The sequence below is a fragment of the Merops nubicus genome, unplaced genomic scaffold, assembly GCF_000691845.1.
Source record: "Merops nubicus isolate BGI_N331 unplaced genomic scaffold, ASM69184v1 scaffold46856, whole genome shotgun sequence".
In the NCBI taxonomy this organism is placed as follows: Eukaryota; Metazoa; Chordata; class Aves; order Coraciiformes; family Meropidae; genus Merops; species Merops nubicus.
This window is the reverse complement of record NW_008616523.1, coordinates 3,250-20,828: the sequence shown is the minus strand read 5'-3', so window position 1 is coordinate 20,828 and position 17,579 is coordinate 3,250. Positions and strand designations below refer to the sequence as shown.

At 35.7% G+C, this 17,579-nt stretch overlaps 1 protein-coding gene across 3 annotated transcripts in view; it reads right to left on the bottom strand.

The window, feature by feature from the left end:
• The window catches only part of DMXL2 (Dmx-like 2), a 42,800-nt gene extending 27,161 nt beyond the window's left edge, over window positions 1–15,639 (bottom strand). For all 3 annotated transcript variants that reach the window (XM_008942842.1, XM_008942844.1, XM_008942845.1), the window contains exons 1-15: window positions 15,520–15,639; window positions 13,800–13,871; window positions 13,028–13,106; window positions 12,237–12,393; window positions 11,193–11,259; window positions 10,491–10,669; window positions 9,666–9,849; window positions 8,550–8,724; window positions 7,611–7,841; window positions 6,675–6,952; window positions 5,790–6,486; window positions 3,910–4,031; window positions 2,811–2,900; window positions 1,304–1,421; window positions 444–563 (exon numbers count right to left, since the gene is read on the bottom strand). In XM_008942842.1, coding sequence (XP_008941090.1) covers window positions 444–563; window positions 1,304–1,421; window positions 2,811–2,900; window positions 3,910–4,031; window positions 5,790–6,486; window positions 6,675–6,952; window positions 7,611–7,841; window positions 8,550–8,724; window positions 9,666–9,849; window positions 10,491–10,669; window positions 11,193–11,259; window positions 12,237–12,393; window positions 13,028–13,058 — 2,449 coding nt within the window. In that variant the 5' untranslated portion in view covers window positions 13,059–13,106; window positions 13,800–13,871; window positions 15,520–15,639. The remainder of the gene's footprint in view (window positions 1–443; window positions 564–1,303; window positions 1,422–2,810; window positions 2,901–3,909; window positions 4,032–5,789; window positions 6,487–6,674; window positions 6,953–7,610; window positions 7,842–8,549; window positions 8,725–9,665; window positions 9,850–10,490; window positions 10,670–11,192; window positions 11,260–12,236; window positions 12,394–13,027; window positions 13,107–13,799; window positions 13,872–15,519) is intronic.
• Window positions 15,640–17,579: the final 1,940 nt, after the last annotated feature.

Below are 17,579 nucleotides of genomic sequence, written 5' to 3'. Positions count from 1 at the left end.
AAAAATGTTTTTAAGGAAGGACAAGGCATGAATATCCTATAATCAGATCTATCATTCTTAGCAGTGCTTGTTACACAGAAAAGAGTTATATGATGCATGCAGGCTGCATTAGTTTTATTGCATGCAGTGACTACTATTTTTAAAATACCCATAACATTCTGAAATACTGATAGTTTATAATAAAGAATCCAGTGCTTAAGTACATTGCTTACCCTACTGATAATTCTTATATTGCAATTGGCATAGAATGCAACCAGTGTTTGTAAGGAATCTCACTGCTTCAATGGCATTGATACATTATTCTGAAGTTTCCTGACTTTGAAGCTCCTGCTTGACAAAGTTTACACAATTTGTTTTAAAATAAACCAACAAGCTTTTAGTTTTCTTTTAAATAATATGAAAGAAATGTCTGTCTCTTAAGAAAATTACAGCCGCATACTCACCTAAAAAGGCCTGCACAGATTTGAGATGAAGATGCCACATCTGAAGAACAGAGCAGCCATTACTGTCTTTTTCAATTACTACTAGGTAGAACTTTTCTGAGAAAGGTGGTGGACGATACCCTGTAATTTAAGCATATTATCACTACCATGAAGTTTATCTTCAACATAAATAATTTTCAATAACGTAAGATTCTCTAAAAAATATTGATACTAAAAAATAATATTTTCCTCTTTGAAATTGCTTGATTATAAAACAAAAGACTCAAACAGTGCCATCAGTAAGATTTTTTTAATTGACATTTAGTTTGCTCATAGCTACAGAAGCTACAAAAATAGATAGACTTACAGATAACCTGAATATTAGTGGCAAATATGTTTTATTAGATGTATTTGCCTTCCCAGTCAGTTTGAAATATTTTGTTTGATTGTAAAGACTTTGCCACCTGCCTGCTTTCTCCCTTTTTTAAAAAAAAAGTTTTAAGTCCACTACTGAATTCCCCAGTTGCTGTCTATTAACCTAGAAGTCAGATATATTCATCTTATCACCTGGAACTACATAGTGAAGCAGAAAATACACTTCTGTAACACACTTCTGTTACACTTTGTACAGATCTTACATGTAACGTACAGCATTTTGAAAACTGGACTTTGTCATACAAGATAAAACGTTTCTCTCTAAGAAAATCAGAATGTCTTTGTTCAATACCCTTACCATGTAAACAAACATTCATAGGAGCAACATAAAACAGCCATTTTACTGAATTCTACGTTCTCATTAAAAAGAAAACTAGCACATGCTGGCTAGATTTCTTTAGACTTTAAGAAAATTTTGGTACCTACTTCGTTTTACTTATTTTTACCTTGTGACGGCTGGAAAAATATCTCAGTTTCCTTCCCTTCCCTATCTTCCTTATGTGGTTTGTATCCCAAAATGAAGTCTTCTTGAAAGACATGAAGCAATTGTGTGTTTGAGCCACACTGAAACATGAAGCAATAGTTATGCTTCCGTAACAGTATAAAACCATTTTGTACTAATACAATTAATTCTTTTGTGCAATCTAGCTACTGATGAGGTTTATTTTCTTTTATAGTATTGAAACTTATTGTAATGCAGTTTGTAAACATTCTCCTCTCGTATTAAGAACAACGTATTCCAGAAACTATTTTTTTTATATTCAAATAATTTCATTGACACCACGCTAGACAAATTCTGTAATAACATTTATTTGACAGATAAATTAGTATCTGAATGGAGTTTTTTTTAAATTTTTTTAGATGTTGAACAAGTGAGGTTGGCAAAAACTCTTAGACTTTTATCACTCTTCAGTAGGAAGACATGTCTGCAGTGAATTGTTTGGGCAATCTAAAAAAGGGAATGAATTGCAATTTTCCTGCTCTTGGATATATAAACAGCTGTCCTTCCTGATAGATTTCTGTGCAAGTACCTCCACCTCTCTATAAATGAGGCTGGTGGCAGTGAAATAGTTTCTTGCAGGCAGGGAAAAATATGTCCCCCAAAGACAGTGATAGCAAAGTGTTCATGGTGCAAAACATCCTGGTTTTCCAGAGAATCATGGAAATTCTATAAAAATTCTATAAAAATGTTTTGTAAATTTGAACTTAAAATTGAAGGTCTGATGTGACTTCTTTATACATGTTAAAGACGTTAAAGACATGCAGATGTCTAATTCAGAAATGGTAAACCAGTTCTGGTTTTTTTTTTTTTTTTTTTTTTACAGGCTGCTTCCTAACAGAAAAGAGCACTGGAACACGTCTGATCAAAATAACTGTGAGTAAGAACAAGGTATAATACTACACTACTTCCTCATTGTTTGAAATGTATAGCTGTATTAATTCACAGATAAAAAACTGTCTTACAGAACAGTCCAAAAAAAATACTGAAGTCATACATGGCTGTAATTCCTATATTTTGGAACAGTTAAGTCTAGTTTTTAGTTTAGTGGGTTGGTTTTGGTTTTTTAATGTTGTTCATCTTTTTGTTTGGGAATGGGACTGGGGGAGAATTGTGTTGTGTTGGGGTTTCTTTGTGTTTTTTTTTTTCCCCCTTCCTGGAAATGATGATGGTTTGTAAACCAGCCTAGTGTTCTGTTAAGTTTTGTTTCATCAGGATTTTATTTTGCTAAGAAAACATTGTCACACTAACAACAGGCTTGAGCTCCTACTACCTAATAAAAAGTTGTCCAACTTTCATTCAACATATCTTAATTTTCTCAAAAGTTCAAGGCAGCCATTGTCACCATAGAGAAATGTCATCTCTTTTACCTCTTTTCAACAGATTACTTTAACAGATAACACCAATAAACTCCTTTATATAATACCCTTAAAGAGTTAACCATGGTTATTTACTTTATTAGTTATTGCATCAAGTTCAATAATGCATCCAGGCCGAGCAGTAGATTGTTGGCTCACAATGTTAAACACTTCCCCAATAAGTTTCTGAAACAGAGTAAAATGAGAAGAGTTAGTACATTTTTGATGCTTCAGTTTTCCTTGCTGGCATATATCGGCAGTGTATTCAGACTTTCTGTTGCCATTTTGGCACTTACAAATAATGTGTTTGAGACAGTTGCACTGTTGTGAATCTGCAGGTATTCAAAGGGATAGCACACCGTTTTTTATGGAAACTAAATGTTGTTTTTATTTAAAGATTTAACTTTAAATAAATAGATAACTTAGTATCTGTGCCATGAGAAATTTAATTATGCTGCTTTACTTCTGTTTAAAGCTTCAGGTTTTGTCACAACACAGAAAGAAAAAAGTACAGCTTATGTATGAACTGAAGGCTCTATTGATTTTTGGTGGAATGTTCACAATCATTGCTCCAAGAACAGATTGCTGAGATTGATCTGAATACTGACAGGCTCTGTCTCACAAGATAGCATATACAACAACAAAAGAATGGAAAAAAAGTTAAAATGTCCTCATTTTACAGAAACAGCACAAGCTCAGACTTGACTTTGCTTAAAGGCACAGCAATGGAATATAAAAAGCATGAAAGAATTGCTTAGTACAGAAAAATTAAGATTTAGTATTAGCAAGTACCTGCTGACTCCCTCCTGTCCTACCATCTCTGCCCTTTCTCATATGTAGATGTAACTGAAGCAGATACACTCAAGTCCTGTTCTTCTGTCTTCACCTTCCCACTTTGTCTTTTCAAAAGAAGGAGGGTCAAGAGCAAGAAAGAAATCCTACTTTTCCTTTCCCCACCTGCTATAGGTTGGGGAAGCTTGTCAGGGAAATTTAGTTTCAGTCCAGCCACTCTTAGTAGTAATAGCTGCATTTCTGTCTGCTAATGTTGACAGACAGCTACAAAACATGTAATTATGCAAGGTATAATGCATAAGATCCTACACACAGAACTAAGTGAAGACAAACGACTGGAGGGGGAAAAAAACCTACCTGAATTAATTTTAATATTTTCAAACCACTGCTATGTAAAACTTACGGATGATTCGGGGTCAGATAATTCATCTAGAAGTTTTCGTGCATCTACAACGGCTTGATAGAGTCTCAGGTTTTTGCCATCAGATGCGACAAAGCAAGCACTAGCAGAGTTACAGTATGTACCTAATAGAGAACACAAAAATGGCATCCTTAAAGAAAACAACAGCAGTCAAATGGTATCAGGTAGTCTAATACAATCCACAATATCTGAATATGCTTCTATATGTAATTTTCCTAGAGTTCTGAGGCAAAAAACCTAAGCAAATGCATGCATTAAAACACAATTATTTGAACTTTGAAATAAACCACTTTCTGCTCATTTACGTAACTGAAACGCCTCAGAGAAGTTGAATAACCTAAGCAGAGTTCATATACATTTACAGACCTTGCTCACACATGCAAGAATCCATATGTATCACACTAAGGGAACGCTGCCATTCCTTAAAATGCCTATGAGCTCTTCACTGTTCTCCTTCAGTAAGGAGATGCTCAGGAGGGCTAACTCTGGTTTCCCTAGGTTGTCAGAGACAATTTATAGTAGGAGTATTAAGTAAACTGCCCAGAAAAGCTGTATTAGCTGTAGCTTTTTTCCTTTACTGTGTCTAGACTCTTTGGGTGAAATGAACCTACATGAATATTCCCTTCTACTCTCCAGTTAAAAGTGCAGGTATAAAAGTGGAGGAAGAAATGTAACTGCAGTAGTGAATACTATATGAAAAACTAAAGCAGTGTCTTTACTGCTTCTCTACAGTATGCAGTAGAGGCTTGACACAAGGCTTTCTATTATGATAGACTTCTTCCTCTTACATTGTAAGAGGAAAGGAGCTAGTTATTTCTGTTCAGAAGAATTTGTGGGATTCAGGAAGCACAGAAAGTTATAATGTGAGCAGAGATGATGGATTTATTTTAAAACAGAGAGGTTATGCATTTACTAAGCATATTTAGGATTTCTGAGGTTGTACATTTTTGACAGCCATTTAATCATTGCAAAGGTGAAACTAGCCTTAGCATAATAACATAACCTGGCATTATTAGCATAAAATTTAACATTCTCTAGAGCACAAATGACCCTTGCAGTACTGTATACAAAGATTACAATTACTGCAACAGCATCTTTATGATAATTCAAAAATAAGTATCTGTGTGGCTTAATAAAGTAACATTTGTAGAGATAATTTTCCTAACTGCAATAGAAAGGACTAAAATAAAATACAAAACCTGAAGAACTGTCCTAGGGCATTACAGATGAGAAGTTGTACTGCCTGAACTCTGAAAAAGTATAGTTTGCAGCTCTGTGAAGTTAATGTAATCCATTTCTTCAGGAATATTCTGTGTTCTAACCAGGCTTTGTAAAGCACTGATGGCCTGAAGAATTTTTGGTATTGTTTCAGTGTTGCCTAAGCAGAGTTCTTAGCCAACATGTTAAAAGGTTTTGATACCGTAAATTTTGGTTAAAAATCTTTCCTGATAATGCAGATGGTTGCAGTGGCACAAGTACTAGTTCTGTTCAACCCACTGCCTCCCGCAGCTGTACGCGGCCAGCGACCCAGGTGCCCAAGTCCTCAGCACACCCGCACTGCTCATACCAGTTCCGTGCAGAGGAGAGCCAGTGAAGCTGCCCCAGGGAGTGACGAGTGCTTACTCACACAAGGGAGTTATTGAATGTCAGCTGATCTGCAGGAACTACACACGCAGGTCAGACAAGATGTTTTGAAGCAGCTTAGTTTCAGATGAAATAAAAACGCTTCATTTGCACAATACACGGAAATTACTGAAAAGTTAATATAAATACACTCCAAATGCAACAGTAGTTTATTTTAACAAATTAATTCTTTAAGTCCCCATGTTAACTGTACATAGAAGCATGGTAAGTATACTCACCAAGGCAATAGCTGGGAATAAGTGTTGGAAGCCAGGCTACGTTAGAGAAAGCAGAGGTATGAAGAGAATTAATTCGAGCCAGTTCAGATACTCCTCCAGTGTATGATAAAGGTCCTATAGGGTCTACACGCCACAGAATCAGCTCGCTATAGATTGCGTTTGGGTCATGGAATGTGCGGGTTGCTGCATTTTTCAGCTGCTGTCTAGAAGAACCTTTCACATGTTTAACAGGATCCATTATCCTGTTTAACCTGTCAGAGTCCCAGGAACTGTCAGATTCAGGAGTTAACAGAGCATTATGATGAGAAGATGTCAGCAGTAGTGGTAAAACAGAATGGCAAGCTAGATCATTAAGATGAAAACGGTGACCACAGTACCTAAATTTGTGTGATACAGTTAGTACAGTAGTGAAAGCTGATTTATCAGCAAAAGTGACTGCCCACTGATTTAGAGAGCCATCTATATGTTTGGAAATCATCATTACTGTAGGAGAAATAATATTCATGTTTGCATTGTCCTGAGTAAAGCTTGGTCCTTTATTTGTTAGAGACTTATCTGGAAAGTCCATTGTCTTCTGATGTATACCATTACCGTTATCTTTCACAATGACAGGGCAAGCATACATCATAATATTTTTGCTAAGGGAACTAGCATCTCCTGATGGAAATGCAACAGGAATCCTAGAAGAAAATGAAACCTAAAATTAAAAAAAAAAAAAAGAAAAAAATTAGAATATAATACCCCAGCATAGCTCTCAATAAATGTCAGCTGTTCAACAGGAAGTACTTAAAATTATATTCCTAGTGACGTTCAGATATAACATAAAAGACACAATAATAGTTGATCAGGTTCATAAATAATAAAACAATTTCAAATATACAATACCTGAACTTGTCGAAAGATGCCTGGAGTGTGTTCATCTAAATATTTCACATGCCACACCAAAAAGGTACCATCAACAGGATGGATAGTAAACAGCATATCTGGATTTCTGTTCCATTCAGTTACAAGCAACTCAATTTTCCGATCTAACAAAACTGTTGGAAGAGGCATCCGTGGGCCTGCTAGCAGAGATGTTTTGGGGCTTCCCTCCCTTTCTCCATCTTCATGTTCTGAAGAGCCTGTACCAGTCCCTGTCTCTGATTCTCTATCGATAGACAAGTCTGCAACAGAAATGTGCCATTTTATCCATTGCAAAGACTTCCCTATCAGTTTCTCTTCAAAAAAAAATTATTTTATCTGCTCAGATTACTATCTGTTAAGAGCATTCATGCACATTGAGGGTAGAAACATCTTCCTTTGGTCTGTCTGTACAGTATGGGGCTCTGGCCTCTGACTATTGCTTCTAACTATGCAATACATGTAACAATAAATATGAACATAAAAATCCAGATACTTAATGTCTTGCCTAAGATTATTCTGATCAACTGTACAAGCCCACACAATTTATATGAATGCTGGTTCCAAATTAAACTTGTCATAAATTGGTATGTCATTACTGACAATCAGGTTGTAAGGTAAATAAAAAGCAGGTCTTTGCTGTAATTTCATAGGTCAGTGGAACATATCCAAAATCTAGATGAAAGAAGAAAGCTACCATTCTTTTTCACTGTGTATCACTATTCCATTCCAACAGAAAGTACATCATTAAATGGCATTTTTGCAATTAGAGCAGCCAAACTTTCAGCTGTAAATGTCTATTTATTTTAGATTAGTGATAAAATGTTACCATTTACAATTTTTGTGCTAAATAATTGCATTATTTATTGCATTAATCTGCATCAAAATAACTATTGTGCTACCTATCTCAATATTACTAACCATGATTTAATTTCATATGTAGACCTCTCTCTTTTTCTTCCATTTCTTCTTCCTCTTCGGCCTCAACATCAAAATCTTGTTCTTGTTGTTCAGAAATTTTTCTCAGATGCTGCATAAATACTTCAATAGAAGATGTGAAATTAAATTCTTTATTATTCAGCCAGTGAACAACGAAACCTCCATTTCCTTCATCTATATTAAAAGCTGTTCCAGCCAAGACTGATGGAATATCTGTGGACATTTTTAAACATATAAAAAAAAAGCTATATATTAAACTGTTGATCTTTACATATAGATACACACACATAGACACACAGATTTCTTAACTCATACATTTAACTTATTTTAGGTGGAACACAATTTCTGCCTGTAAGATGCAGATCAAATTTCTTCATGCAATTCTAATTAAAAATGAAGTACTCAACAGTCCTAATTACTTAGTTTCATATGTTGCAGTATTGTCATTTCATGTACAGGTTTTACGTTAAGGCATGTGATTGTTTGTTCATTTTTTCCTTCTTTAAAATATTCTGCGTTAGTCTATAAAAAGCAGCTAGTTTCCTGCCAAAAATCAGGTACAGCTTTTTTTTTCATTCACTATATATTCTGTAGGATGCAAATACTCTATTCATCATATTTCATTGCCTCCCAAAACTCAATAAGGAAACACCCAGCAGACTTGAAATATATGTTTCTTTTGCTTTTTGATGTGCAAAGATGAATTTAAATGGCTTTTAAATGTTCTGAAGGTATTCAGATTAAATTCAGCCTCATTTGTCTTACAAAACTCTATGTCAAGTAGTAGACTCGTGAAGTAACAGTTTTCCTACACATTCCCTATATTCAGTTAGGCAAAACACAGTACATGCATATCAGCCCCTCTGATTTTTCATTTTGTGCAAATATATTATTACAGTTTAATAAGTGGTTATATTTTACCTGTATTAGGGTTGATGGTTGCTGCTATATGGAAGTGACCAAGTGCATTTGCCTGATGTGAAATGTGACGCTGAACTTCATGAGTACCCTGTTGATCTGGCAATACATCTGTGTGGGTAACAAGAACTGACGATCTCCTTTGTCCTTTTCTCATATTTTTCAAGTGGTGAATTGTCTGGTATAGTTATAAAAAATAAATTAGGAAATGCTAAAAAACTTTAACAAAAATTCACACTTCTATAAAGCCTAAAGCTTTTTAGATTCTCTCTGCGTAAGAAGTGAAGACTTATTTCAAAGGATTATTTTAAATAGATTTCAACAGAGATGGTAACATTTATGTACATATCAGTTCTGGTCAAAGGCAAAGCTCTTCTAACAGTCTTCTGAATACCTGCTCCGACAACAAAGAAATACAGTTTTGTGTAACAGTTACAAAAAAGATTACAACAATCTAAAAACAGTAACCGTTGCAATTTCATTTTATAATTATTTATTTTTGTGTAACTGAAAATTGCTCAGCGCATGTGGAGAGCACAACAGATTCAACAGCCAAAAGCATAGTTGGTGCCACTCTCCCCATTGACTGATGGTCATAATACGTAAGTAGTAAAAACTTGGTCTGATTTTAATTCTACAAATGAGCGGTGGGGTGGTTGGATTTGTTTTGTTTTCTTGGTTTTATATTGATAGGTTTTTTCTTACTGTAAACTTAATAGACTTGATATGACTGCCACCTTTTGAAAGTATAATTATAAAATCACCTAAAAATTAAAATTTATTTACTGTTGCCACTGTTTTTAGAACTACAGACTTTCAGACAAAATCAGAATGAAACCATCACTTACTATTCCATATTAAACATTCTCTCTTCCTATCACTATTAGTTAGCTATAGAAAAAGCAGATTTGAGTTTTAAGAACATGAAGCTCGAGTGGAGAGTTGCAAAGTCTCTGACTTCTTCAGTGTTTAGTAATAGACTTCAAAAACTTATAAGAAATCATTTAGACTACTCTGTTATGTTTATAAGAACAAGATAATAGCCTTAGAGTCCTCCATCCTTTAAATATTTAGGAATCTTGAAATAAAAAATTGACAAAAATAAGTATTTACTTGTACCTCTAGTGCATGCTCTATTTTGTCCTTTTGCTTTCCAGATTGAGAGATGGTGCTGCTAATGCTGGAAGTGCTGGTTTCACAGATCTGCTCACCAAGAAGAGTATCTTCAGGTAACAGTGTCTCTGCCCACAGTCGACAGATGCCATCAAGACATGATGTGAGTAACACGTTAGAGACCAAACCCCTATCAAGAGACATACTAATGTCACTGCCCCATGTACCAATGTAATTACATTAGCTATACGGATACGGTAGAAATTAGGGGAGCGTACAAGTATTTGGTAGTTGTTTCATCTAAATTTCTGCCTGTTCCCTAACTAAAGGTTTTGGATCAGTAGTTGGTTCTGGTATGCTGATTAACCCACAGATTATTGGCAAAAGTGCATGTGAATGTGGAAATGTTATTATTTGATAAATACAACAGTTGTTGTGAAACTGCCTAAACTATTTGACTTGCTGGACTATGAGAAGCATGCATAAATTTTACTAAATAATGAAAACTGAAATTGAACAACTAATTAGACATCAATGTATACAACATGGTACAGAAAATAGCTTACTAAATGTTAATAATTTAAGAAAAAGGTATTTCCAATGCCATAGCTCCATTTGGTGAAGACAAAGGCTTACATCCATGCTTCCTTCCATAACTTGAAAAGGCACTGAAGTTTACACAATATTTTAGAATAAAACTCACCCGATGTATTTTATTTCTTGAAAGTATAAGCAGGGAAACCTAATCATGTTTGTTATGGCTAAATGTTAAGCAGAGCATTAAAAAAAGTATGTGGCTTGCTTGCTTTTTAAAAAAGAAAGCTTTCAAACCTGGGCATGTACTTGCTAATGTTACGCCACGAAAATCCTGTCACTGCTCGAGGATGCGCCAAATAAACAAATGAGAAGTTGACAGTCCCCGAGCACTTTTTCTTTTCTTCATTCTCTTGGGGCAGAAGAGATGACTTCCACCCAGTCATAGGATACCAAACCTTTAAGAGGCAGTCATCCTAGGTAAAGCAATAAATACAACGGGGTTAGCTAGCTATAATTAAAAATGTCACCAAAAGAAAATCCTCAATACTAAGGAAATGACTGTTCTCATATCCTTCCTGAAAACTTGATCTGTGGCCCAAAACTGTTTGCAGGTTTTCAGGCAACTCATTTCTGAGACCGCTTATTTCATTAATGGTCATCCCGAATTGAGTTACAGGCCTGAAGAATTACTCTGCTGGCAACACTCCACTCCCATCTTCTGCCCATTCAGTTGGCCCCCCACGTTCCTCTTGGTTTGCTCTATTTTCTGCACAGCAGCTACCTGTGCTTAATGCCCATGTTCCTTACCCTGCAAAGACAGAAGCCCAAGATAGGCTGCCACTCACACTACCACACTGAGCTCAGTAGCAGGTTTCTCCTGGGATAATTCCTGTTGGTCCCCCCACACAGGAAGCCTGACTTGCATGGAAAGCACTTTTGTCAAACAAATGCTAAACACTGCAAACGCTTATTTAATTATTCTTTTTTTGTCCTTACCTTCCCAGCTGTTGCAAAGTATTCACCATCAGGAGACCATGCCATCAAATGTATTGATACTGCAGTCCTGAAGAACACAAGAGTAAAGATCTAAACTTTTTTTATTTATTCTATAGTGATACTCCATATGCATTCAGTTGACTAAGTATTACTGTTCATTATTTAAATGAAATACTAGAATTTTATAGTTGCTTTAAATGTACTTTAGAAATAGCACAAGCATAAGAAGTATTTGCTACAATGAAACATAATATTTAGTATTGTCACAGTTTTACAGAAATACAACCCATAAAATAAATTGTTTTAAGTATAGCAAGCCTAGACTAGATACGATCAGGGCACCGAAGTGAAGTTTGTTCCATCTCCTCCTTTACTCCCAGTGAAGCCAAAACAAATAGTAGGTAGAAATAAAACTGAAGATCTTTCATATAACTTGTAAGAGTATTTGTCTGTGACTTCAGCTCACGGGTCACCTCATGGGTTTGAAAGAGGAAAGCAGCTTATACACTGCTTTTTGAGAAAAAAAAAGCTCCCAAAATGTCAAGAGAAAACAGGTTCATAGGCAGCTGCTTCCCAAATCTGCATGTGTACATATATGTATGTACACGTACATAAATGGCTGATCATGAAGCACTTCTGTAACATGGATCTCAAAAAGAACTGGTTGAAAGTTTCAAGATCCTCTTCCATAGATTCAGGAAGCAGCTCTCATCTTTATCAATGTAGCATATCTGCCTGATACTGCGCTTCTATTTGGTCTTGACCAAGATCTCAACACTACTTTCAAAGATGAGAAAACAGAGACAGTTTTGATACATTGCCAGTGTGCAGTACATTTTGGGTAAGCCTTTGACGAGGTTATCTGGTGATAGGTCATTTGAAAAAGTGAGGAATCTTTATTTGAAGTAACTTACATTATTTGAATTTCATGGTATTTTAAGCTGATTTTAAAACACTTTTTAAAATACTGTTTTGGAGAGAAGATAGTGTTGATGTATGAGTTGGCATTGCACTTTGTCTGAAAATAAAGATTATCTCACTCACTTGCACTGCCAGACACATTTCCAGTCATTTAGAACTGGGAGAACTTTATCATCTTTGATCCGATTGTCAAGATTATCATCTTCATCTTCTTCTAGAATGTCACTAGATGGTGGAGCCCACAATTGCAAAAAGTCAGTTGCTGTCAGCAGCCTGTTACCTGAAAGAGAGTAATATCAAATTGGTGAAACCAAGATGATGCATGTGTATTGGAGATTAAGACTTTCATCATCTTTTGTTGACAATTATTCAAAACAGGTTGAAAACTCAACTTTTAAAAGTCCATCTTAAATACGAAAGAGTATTCAATCATATTACACAGCTGGCTTTATTAAAACATTTTGAATTTATAATGCCTTTTAAGAACTAAATACCAAGGCTTTTTGGTGACTTCAAATGGTAAATTGTATTTAACAATGAATGTCGCACATGGTAAAGAGCCATTCATATCTCAAATATATACACAGTTAGTCATCTTATAAAATACCTGTGCCCAGGTACATTGTTGACTTTGTGATAAAATTCTATTTAAAGAATTATTAGTGGTAATTTAAATCAGTTGGCAACATAAAACTGATTCCCAGGCTAAGATCTTGCATAAGAGACTCAACACACTTGGCACAGCATCTTCATAAATGCCAACTGTAGCTTCACATTTTAAGCAACACAGTGTGAGAAAAGATAATCTAAAATATCCATATTTATGCTCTCACTTTTATGACAATAAAAATATTTTATGTTCAAGGTATTGTAACTACAAATGTTGAACAAATACTTTAGAAACTTCATGTTACCTTGAGGATCCCATGTCAGGTTGTAAGTCATAGAACTGAGGAAGAATTGCCCAGTTTTAAGCCACTGACACTTTAGTTGCTGTAGTTTAAAAATAGGAAAGAATTAATGCTTATTTCAACAGCAAAATACAAACATATCAGTATTTCTGTTTTTCCTTTATGAAACTGCTGTTAAGCCTGTTGCAAGAACATTCAAGACCAAGTGGTAGACTGCTGAATCTAGTTCTAATAATTTAATTGCTTTACAAAAATTAAATGTATCACAGAGGGCCCTGCGAACCAGAACCTGTCACACATACATATATATCTGTAGATTACTTTAAACTATTTAGGTCATACATTTGTAACAACATAAGGGATGGCAGTGTAGATGCAGCAAGGATTGTGAAACCTGCCTGAGAACATACTTAATGCTTGAGTGCTCAACCATAGCTGTGCTGTTAAAACGAGCCTGGGTACACTTAAGTCTAAGTCATATTTCTCTAACACAGACCTGATGACCTCTTCAAGTTAGAAGAAACATCAGCTTGCCACCATGTCCTTCTAGTATGAGATTCAAGAACAAGATGTCATGGTGAGCTTAGGAGAAGTACAGTCCCCAGTTCGATGCATGCAGTGGAAGATTCTACCCATCCAGTTTTATTATGGATTGTGGAAAACTTTTATCCATGAGTAATAATAAGGGGCTGACAGATTGTGGCCTCCTCTAAGACAACCTCCTCTTGTGGCCTCCTCAACTAAACCAAATTGCAGTCATGAAACACATACTTACACAATTCCTTTTATGAGAGTTTATACCAAGTGGTTCAAATATGCAAACAGCATTTCCGTATGATGCTGCAATCTGGAAAAAAATTGAAGACTCAAAATGTAAGGTTAGGAGGTAAGTGTAATAGCTCCTTAGTATATCAGAATAGTAAAGAATTTCCAGTACCTCTTCTATGTCCTGTTGTTCAAGAAAAGTGAAATTAATACAGATGTCATTAATTATTTTATGGGTACACTTTCTTAAGGAATTTGAGAAATACATACTGCTGCACAAGCTTTAAGATTTTAACTCTACGTAAGGAAGATGTCTTTAGTGAGCTAAACACTGTCAGTCACGTCTCATATGTTCTTCTTGGCTGACTACTGTTAATGCATAAGGGAAAGTTGATGCCTTCACTACTACTGCTCCCATTCTGTCTACTTCACAGCTAACTAATAAATTAATGATTAGTGTCTGGGTCTCCGTGTGTTCCCAGATTCCATTTTGTACCACTAAATAATGATGAGAAACAGGAGAAAATGTATTTCTATTCTGAACAGTGAAATACATATTGAGGGGAGACAAATGGTAAATGGAAAAACTGATGCACTTACACCACTGAACCCCTCAGTTTCTTTCACCCACTTATTTCATAGAAAACTCCAAACACAACATGGTGTTTATCTGCTCATGTTTCCTAAATACTAATATGCTTATGAGTGCCTTTGACTATCTGTAAAATTCCTTTTTCTTCCTCAAGAGATTTTAAAAGAAAAACTGTTTAAGTTCTTCCCATTCAGGATCTGGTTTCCCCAATAAAGAAATTATATATAAGTTTCACAACATTACGAAATCTTACTTCCTCCTCAGGGGGAGGGGTTAGAGGGGAAGTTTGCTACACCACACACCCCAAGAAAGGAACAGACAAGAGTTCAGAGTCCTGAATGGTGACCTTGCAGGGGCCACCTGTACAGATGGAACCTCTCTTCCATTCCTACTGGGACTGCTGTGCTGCAACGCAGGGGCCTTGCCAGCTAAACCTGCCCAAATCCTAACCAGGGCCTTCTCAATAGGGCAACCAATTTTTAACCAGCTAATTACTAGGCAGTGACAACTGACAAACAGTATTTGCTCAGCGCACTACCACAACTCATAGAAAGTAATTTTTTCTCAGCAATCTAAACTGTCTCTTCAGCCTTGTTTTGGGATTAAAAATAAAACCACACAGCCAGTCAAGGGGCCACGTACTTATGATGGCTTATATTGTAGCTCTTCTAAACACATTAAACATGCCTAAGCTTTTATGAAAAATAAAGTATTTTTAATTCATTATTTTGGAGGGCACACATGCACACATCTGTGTTTATGTGTGTACATGAATGTTTTATCTAGGTCTTTAGCTAGGTGAAAGTATCCAGTAAAGGAGACAACAACAATAATTTTAATGCCATTCCAGTTCTGGTACTATATTTTAACAAATGTGTTTCCACAATTTGTGAGACTTGTTACTGCAGGTCCTGGGAAGGAATAAAAAACATTGTTACAAGATGCCTCCTGCTCAGAAACTCAGAAACTTTCTGTAACTCAGAAAGTTACAGATAAGTAAAACTGATCTTTGTCATGCAATTAACTCATTAATGCTATTAATATACTATGTTAATATACTATAGTAATATATTAATATATTCTGTTGATGTTCAAATTTTTTTAAAAAAATTCTATACGGATTTATAAAAATCCTTACCCTGCCTTGTTGTTGGGAGCACTCCACACAACTGACCTGGATGTTTCCATGTTTAGCACCAGGAATAATTTGCACACATTCAAAGTCATTTGCCAGAATAACAATGTCACAACCAGAGCCATATGCCTGAAATATGTTTTAAAAGAAACACAATTAAAATTTTATTTTAAAAAGGTAACTGAATACTTATTAGATGACTTATGTTTCTGAGAGCGCTGTGAAAATCTCCATTGAAACAAGATGTTCATTATTTACCAATTCAGTAGCACCAGCAGGATAAGCAACAAGTAAAAACAAAGTAGCAAAGGAGACCTTAAATATTCTAGGGCTTAAAATCACAGCAAACAGAAACAGTAGAACAAACCAAAACAAACCCAACCAAAAAAAACAACTCCCCAGCTTAAGCTCTGTGTGTACTTGCACTTGTGTATGTTTTGAGGAGTTTTTTCTAGGTTTCAATTTGGTGGTTTTATTTTGTTTGTTTGTTTGTTTCCCCCACCAATTCTCATTGCTCCTTATGGCAAGGCAAACAGGACTTTACTATTCAGGTGCACTCGTTATTAAATTTGCATATAAAATTCCTCTTTATGTGTGTATTGTGACACACCCCCCCCTTTTTTTTTTCTTCAGAAAAAAAAAGTTTATCTTCTCTGTAAGAATCCAGTCTCTGGACTTTTCTGATCTTCAGTAAGTGCATGTAACTAGACTGTGAAACAACAAAGATTTGTCTTGGATATATTGTATCTCATGCAATAGGTGCTAAAGTCTAAATTGTTTATTTGCCAACCTTTCACCTCTCCCAGTGTGCCAGAATATTCTAAAAAGTTTAATCTCTCCAGATGTTCTACTGAACTCCCACAGGCAGGTACAGAAATCCCTCCCTAGCACCAATCTATCAATACGCCTTTTAAAAGTAAACAGCTATAGCTAGAAGTCTCTTCCCTTAAAGTAACTTTTCCACTGATTCCAGTCCAGTAGGCAGAAATTTTACAACAGCTGAATTAAGCAGAGTGCAAGTCCTCAACAGGCAATTTCAGGTGTACAAAATTACGTGGCATTTTAATTTGTCCCCTGCTTCTTTCACAATAATTTCCAAATTACTGAGTCCTAGCCCTCTCCTTTGAGGTCAATCAGTTTAAAGGCTATCTGTATGATTTTTGAGAAGTATATGATAAGTTGTGAGGATTTCTATAAATTCAGAGGCTCAGTGCCTGTTCATGGGAATTCTAGGTAATGGTGCAAGATAACCACTAGAACTAGAAGGGACAATTTTGGTCTCTTGACCTTCTGAGTCTGCTTCTGATCCTCCCTGGGAAGGAGCAACAAGTGAGAAAGTCTGAAAACGGCTTAATTTACCGAAAGTACAGTCACTGCTAAAAACAAGAAGGAAAGAAAGAGCAATACAAGCAGCAAAGCAGAAGCTCAAGCCTCAGTTTAAGACACTGTACAATTGCAAACACAAAAAACGAAAACTGTGTACAAAACATAAATAGTCTAAAAGATTTCCAACGTCATCTCCCAAAAATAAAGTGACACAGCGTTTGTCTGAGTTCTCAAACCCACAACTGTTGTTCTGGGAAGCCCTGAGGAACTGATACTGGAGATACTCAAAATGTAAGCAGGGCAGAGGGAGAAAAACAAACAAACAAACAAACAAAAACAACTTGTTAGAGGGAGATTATCTATCCTAGCTCTTTGATGACTAGGCTATGCAATTATCAGACCCAGTCAGGAAGGGAATAAGCTATTATTAAATTGGAATAAGATTTATTTGCAGAAAGAAAGATCAGATTCTGAGTTAAGTTCTGGCATTGAAAAGAAAGTCCTTTTGTTTTGTTGTTTTCCTATCATTTAGATTGACATTCGTTGCAAAACAAACTCCACCAGTGGTGTGGAATGCTGGACAGGCCAGTCCTGCCAGGAAAAGTTCACAAGTGGGAAGGAAGAAGATGGAGACCGGGATCTGAGTGTCCATAAGCAGACAGAGAAATAAAAGCAGGTCCTCTTGTTCCAGTGACTTATTCAGAATTCTAACGTTCACAAGCAATTGATTCACCTAC